Raw genomic sequence first — 6,546 nt, 5'->3', positions numbered from 1 at the left:
AACAGCAGACACCATGAGTTCATGCGATGCGAAAGGTCCACCATACCAACAACTCACCGCTAAAGTTTTCACTACAACCATGATCCTTAATTGCATTTAAAATCTGGTTATGTACTTAATCAATTTAACAGCAAAAATATCTGAAAACTCATTTTCTTTTTGTCTTTGACTTTATGAATTCACAATAGAACAAAGCGGTGCAGATCTAGCTCATCACTGGACATCCATACGAGTTCAATCTAAGTTCGTACTGAAAGGAGCAAAGGACTAGCTCTACCCTAATGCATAGAAAAATAATGTAATAAATAACCATTTATTTACCAGCTGCCTAAGAACCACTCTAGTGGTACAAAATAGAAGACGAGTTTGTTCTGAGCGCTTTGCTTCCAAGCGGATCTGGTAGCCAACCATATCGCCAATAATCCTAGTGGAGACAGAGATCGCAGAAATATGACAGGGTTGAGTACATATTATGTTGCAATCCGCAACATGAAGACATGATATTTCCTCTTCCAGAATAAATTGCGGAAGCTGTGTCGTTTTTCCACAACCAGTCTCTCCCGAGACTACTAAAACCTATATTACCAAGCAAGCCATAAGCATGGGTACCAAACACATACAACAACTACTAAATCTAACCATATGTTACATCAGTAAAATTAGTGAAAAGCCTCCTTCATTGAAAGGTACAGGTCATCTATACTCTATGGCCAGATTTCAGATTTGGGCTGTTACATGTCTTTAAAATGTATGCCCAGGCCTTACATTTTTAAACCCCAACATGATGACCATTTAAAAATATAGCTAAGAGCCTAATAGCTATAAATAAAAATGGAAAAATAACAAGAGAACTTGTTAGGCAATGGGAACAAACAAATACTCTGATTACATATAACTGAACCAGCTTACATCATTGTGGAAAACTAACTGAATTTTTTTAAAGATGGTTCTCAGAATGTAGTATATGTGTGCATTTAAGAACAGTCAACGAAAATAGTTGTCACCAAGAAAGGTCAAGAACCATGCATTTATCTAAATTAGCAACAATACGATTGTTGTCGACTAGCGGCTTTCCACGAACTTCGGCTTTCTTTTTATATGCAAGTAGCTTTTCCCTGAAAGACATCATCGCTTTTGAGCTTCCATTTGCCTGCCAAAATGATTATGTTCACAAAAACAATAGAAATATATGAAATACTCAACTACATGTTCAAGGGGATAACATTTCTAGATTTAAAGGCAAATCGTTAAATTGGATGTTGAGTTGAATCACCAAACATACCATCATTTTATCTTGCTTTTCCTTTAATTCAGCACTGAGATTCTCCATGGCGGTATCTATGTAAGACAAAGGACCAGAATTTGCTTCATCTAGAGCTGGTAATGTTTGTTTTTCTCCCTAAATTGAGGAACTAAAGGAACCATTAACAGGTGCTGCCCCTGACGAACTAGCCAATAGACTTCCTACTTTTATCTCGGTTTCGGAAGACATCCGAATCTGTAGGAAGGATCATATGAAGTAAAAGTGTAACTCTGATGCCTAAGAAAATTGAAGTAATTAGTACTTTACACAATTTGCACCTCCTTCTGTGTTGATCCATGACGTTCATCAAGATCTGCCCGATAGTTTGGCAATGGAACTTTGCTGATAACAAGTGTCCTCCCTTTGTTGTATGCATGGCTTACTTTCACAAATGGCAGATCACAAAAAGTTGCAATCAGAAGAAGAAGAAATATGGCTAATTAGGGAAATAACCATCTCAAAAACTTGCAAGTGCTTCAACTTACTCAATAACAGTGTATTCTTAAAAACACAAGCACATAAGACCACAAAAAAGACACTAAAAAGTTTGTTTTTCAAGCAACCTTGTCATAGTTGACAAAAAAAAGGGAGGCAACTCGGTGAAATTTTACAGAGTCCCCTATCTCACTCCATCTCACTATATGATAACACAACAAAGTTCAAATTTTCACGCATTTAGACCAAATGATATGGTCAAAAACATGGTTAGGTGCAACTTCTCATGAAACCTCTGAAAACCACCTCCCAGTGGAAGGATATAGCACATGGCTTATGCACTCTTTCAACAAGAGAGTTCCATCAGTCCCCAAAGTCAGCAATGAAGTTAAATATCACTTTTAAGATTATGTTAGCAGTACAAATAAGTTCTTCAGTTTTACTTCAAATATCAACTTTTTCATATATTCCAATAGAAAAGAACTGCTCCAAAACATAATACAAAGTTTCCTTCTCCTTCCTCTACTTCTTCTCCTTGCTCTAAAAGTATCTCAGCTCTTAAGGGAAAACCAATATAAATTATCAAAATTTTCTAAGAAAAAACAGTCAAGATTGAGTTAACAGTATAATCCCCACAGATAAAATGGTGGGTGTAATTAAGAAAAAAAAAATCCACAGATAAACAATTGTTTGTACGTTTAACACAAGCACAAATCTCTTGAGAGAATCAGAAAATATCTCAAAAGAGAGTACAAAATCTTCAATATTATTGAATGAATCTCAATTTATTTACACTAAATATGGAAACAGAGATCCACCCAAATCCAGAAAACTCACCTACCACACAACCTACAAGGTTACAACAATAGATAACAGAAAACTAACAACAATTAACCAATACCGAAAGTCGCCAAAATGCATCTAAAGAACAACTTGAGCATTAATGAACAAAACCCAGATCACAAATCAATCCAAAATAGTATATTTGATAAAAAGAGTATATTTTTTATCTTGTTTCATTGATTCACTCAAGCCCAAGATCATGAAACATTAAAAAAAAGTTGATATTTGAAGTAAAAGTGAAGAACTTATCTGTACTATTAGCACACTAATTCGAAGTTAATATAATCTTAAAATTATAATAAATAACCGAACTTAAGGTTAAACAAGCATAACAAACAACAATTGACTTTTATGCTTAGCCAAACACCCATTTTCAAAAAATTGAACCACGCACCATACTTAATTTTTGAACATTTCACTGATTCTCTCCTTAGTCCCCTTTGAGTGCTGCAAGGAAAGTGTCGACTTGGTTTAAACATTCTCAGATACACCAAACCTTGCACATAAGAAGGAAGATTATAAAATGGTAAGAGAAATAAGAAGATCAGCATACCAGAAGGCCAATTTCAGAACTATCCCTCTTTACAACAGGATCCGTAGAAATGGCTTAAGACATCGAAGAAAAAGCTACTGTTAGAAACTAAACAAGTGGTTATCAGAAGAAGAGAAACAACACATATTTTGGAGAAATGAGAGAGAAAAATTGCCACAAAATCATTCATGTACTAAAATCACATTGGAAGAACCTAATGAAAATTTGTTAAGTAACTAGCCAATATTTGTCAAATGCCCACGCTGTCAAGGAGTGGATGGCTAAATGCTAAAAAGTAAAACCAATATTCTAGGTAACATACATTGCTTTGCACATACTCGGAGCTCGAACCAAAGATTCTCTCTCTCCATAGGCACCAAGACCACCTCGAATGAGTCCTGAACTAGCTCCAGCAAACGCATTGCCAAACGGGTTCGGCTGAGGGTTTAACGGTGCCCCACCCATATTATCATACATTCCTGCCATAACATGTAAAGAACATCAAATACAAGGTTTCTAAATCTTAAATTATGTTACAAAGGTGTCAAATCAGACCAACAATCGCTCCAATTGATTGAAAAATTAAAAAACAATTGAGGGACAGATCTAAAATAAAGTAAAAAATTGAAACTGCAACTGACACTTACTGTCAAGAGAATAAGAACTTGTCACCGGAATAAATATGAAGTGATGACCATTTGTTTGGGTTTTCCCTCCACAAGTCATTAAATGTGAACTGAAAAGTGGAGAACGGAAAGAAATAAAACACTTTTAATTGATAAAGCAAGCTTTTCTTCCATAGATCGAGCAATAATTGATAAAGGTTTGTCCTTTCGGGTACAAAACCAACTAACTTCAAAACACCTAGCAGATCGACCAAAAAAACAATTCTATTTCATAACTGATGAGATTGATAGACAGGAAAAGTGAAAGAAAAGAAAGAAAAAGACCTCATCTGGCACTGGCAGCGAGAACCAGCGCAAACACTTCACCCCTTTTTCCCGTTTTGTTTACTATTTCCAAGGGTAGTTTACTATTTTGTTTTGTGTTTTTCTTAACCGGAAAGCTAGGGTGCGCAGAGTGCATCTGTGCGCAAGGATGTGAATCACACATTTTAAAATTTGTGATCGGGTTTTAAGTTTTGAGTAACACTAAGGGTAAAAACGTAAATGCCCCTTCTTTTCTAAACAAAAAAGAGTTGTGCTTTAATGTTCGAAACCAAAAAATCAGAAAAGACAAAACCGAACAAAAACAATTTTTTCCTCTGCCTGTTTTCTTGTTTCTGTCTTCTTCTGCTCACTCGTAGTAGATCTGAGAGAAGAAGAAAAAGACATAGTTTTCTCTACTATGATTAGATCAACTGTAGCAGCATCACCTCCTTCTTTCATTGAACCTCCCAAAGTGATATATCTTTAAATATTAATATTATTTCATTTTTTTTTTATATATGTAGTCATGATTACTTGCTTGTTTTGGTATGATTTGATGAGCTGAACTGTGGAAATAATTTGTTAATGAATGATTGACTTTTTTTAGCTTGGACATGAGTATTGGTTATTTGGTTAAAGGTAGTATTTTGCGTTATGAGTAGAGATATAAATGAAGTTTCGATACTATCACCTTTCTTGTTGCTGGTGTTGTTTGTCGAAACTGCTTAAGTTGCATCCCCAACTTTTATTGATTCATAGTGTGATAGTGTCATTACAATGTTTGTGAGTTTTACATCAAGTGGAGGAAATATCATATGGGCATGTTTGAATTAAATTGTCTCAAAGAGAGGAATAAGTTTTTATTTTTATTATTATTATTGTTGTTTGTTTGTTTTATTTGAATTTATAATGATTTTTGTTACTTTTTGTCTTTCTCAACAATCATTCAGTGGCAATACTTGAGCATTTTAATTTAATCACTGCATGAGCACTTGACAGCAACCTCAATTGTTTGTGCTTTTAGAATTTGGACAATGTGTTGCCTCATTGGGCTTTAAAGCATAAAAATTCTGTTTTGTTCTCATTATTACAGATGCCATGAGAGTTGAGAGGGAGGTCCTACTAGTTATTAATTAATGAATCAAATATTGGGAAAAAAGAGAGAGAGAGATTAGCTAGCTGGTCTATAGCCCTATGACAATATACTAATTAGAGTATCAGCAAGTAGAAAGTTCAGTGACTACATATACATTTTTTTTCTGACAATGTCTTGGGGGTGGGGGGCACTCCCAGATTTGCCCTTTATTTGGATACTCTAGTTATTTCACATATCATTACCAATATCAAATCTCACATGGCCCGACCAAATTTATTTTCATTTTCTGCACTTACATGTCATTTAGCCTCTCATTGAGTTTTCCCAGTCCATCGTGTGTGCTTTTAGACTTTGGACAATACGTTGCATCTTTGGGCTTTAGAACCTAAATATTCTGTTTTGTTCTCATTATATAGATGTCATGAGAGTTGAGAGTGAGATCCTACTAGTAATTAAATAATCAAATATGGGCAAAACAAAAAGAAAGATTAACTAGCCTATAGCTCTATGATAGTATACTATTTAGAGCGCAAGTATACTATTTAGAGCATAAACAAGTAAAAAGTTCACATGCTTTTTTATGCTCATATGCCCCTATCATATGGGCATGTTTGAATTAAATGGTCTCAAAGAGAGGAGTAAGGTTTTTTTTGTATTGTTGCGTGTTTGTTGTTTTATTTGAATTTACAATGATATCTATTACTTTTTGTCTTTCTAAGCAATCATTCAGTGGCAATCGCAGTCTGAAGTCAGCTAAGGTCCAGACGAGCGTTTTCGGTAACTCAGTTCAAGTTGATTCATTATCCTTACAGTTGAGTCATCAAACACTGGTTTCTATGACATTGTGGTGAATTTTTCTTTAATTTCACAGTAAATCTCATGATTCTCTGTTTGAACTGTATAGGAAATGTAGTGGAAGAAGTATTCAGCCTATCAAAGCCACAGCCACAGAGGCCCCCCCTACCATTCCTAGTAAGAGCTGTATTATAGGACTTTTAGGGTGATTAGTTTTTAATTCTGTGAAGCTGTCTTATTTGGTGTCATTTTTGCTCATGTATAGAGTCATGGAGTGGTGGGAAGACAAATATTGGGATCAACGGTGAGCTTTTTTTTCTTGAAAACTTGTTTATTATTAACTTATTTGCATCTTTTAGGTTCCATCTAGACTAGCAATGTCGCAGTTTAGTTTTAGAGCATAGAATGCATCTGGTCTTCCAATCTATCTGAAAATTACTATCGTGGAGGTTTTGGCCGGATTGGAAGGTTGGTCTTACGTATTGCAACAAGCAGAGATGATATCGATGTTGTAGCTGTTAATAATCCATTCATTGATGCCTCATACATGGTATGGGGACACTGTTTTTATCTTCTCCAGTTTTTCTTATCCTTTCTTTGTTGCCATTGGAGC

The 6,546-nt window shown here is 35.0% G+C and overlaps 1 protein-coding gene across 7 annotated transcripts; it reads right to left on the bottom strand.

The window, feature by feature from the left end:
* Positions 1-1,082: 1,082 nt before the first annotated feature.
* On the bottom strand, positions 1,083-4,202 carry LOC147493897 (uncharacterized). Of its 7 annotated transcripts, none has more exons than XM_086566346.1 (8): positions 4,064-4,202; positions 3,761-3,849; positions 3,436-3,592; positions 3,135-3,187; positions 2,976-3,028; positions 1,582-1,685; positions 1,283-1,498; positions 1,083-1,150 (listed from the first exon to the last, which is right to left on the bottom strand). In XM_086566346.1, exons 1-4 carry the CDS (start codon positions 4,066-4,068, stop codon positions 3,154-3,156), a joined length of 285 nt encoding a protein of 94 aa, XP_086422472.1. In that variant the 5' UTR covers positions 4,069-4,202; the 3' UTR covers positions 1,083-1,150; positions 1,283-1,498; positions 1,582-1,685; positions 2,976-3,028; positions 3,135-3,153. The 7 variants fall into 7 exon arrangements, with proteins under 7 accessions (XP_086422472.1, XP_086422471.1, XP_086422470.1 ...); XM_086566345.1 differs by having other exon boundaries at positions 1,582-1,681; XM_086566344.1 differs by having other exon boundaries at positions 3,452-3,592.
* Positions 4,203-6,546: the final 2,344 nt, after the last annotated feature.

Source organism: Coptis chinensis, chromosome 6, assembly GCF_015680905.1.
Source record: "Coptis chinensis isolate HL-2020 chromosome 6, ASM1568090v1, whole genome shotgun sequence".
Taxonomy (NCBI): Eukaryota; Viridiplantae; Streptophyta; class Magnoliopsida; order Ranunculales; family Ranunculaceae; genus Coptis; species Coptis chinensis.
Note: the sequence above shows the minus strand (reverse complement) of the source record. Positions and strands in the feature narration are given on the sequence as shown.

Excerpts from the sequence above, each read along its gene's own strand:
- LOC147493897 (XM_086566342.1), bottom strand. The coding sequence starts at position 3,535 with ATGCGTTTGCTGGAGCTAGTTCAGGACTCATTCGAGGTGGTCTTGGTG. Across the intron at positions 1,686-2,975 it reads ATGTTCAAAAATTAAGTATG|TAAGCCATGCATACAACAAA; the intron begins GTGCGTGGTTCA and ends CATTTGTGAAAG. Across the intron at positions 1,499-1,581 it reads ATGGATCAACACAGAAGGAG|ATTCGGATGTCTTCCGAAAC; the intron begins GTGCAAATTGTG and ends TCCTTCCTACAG.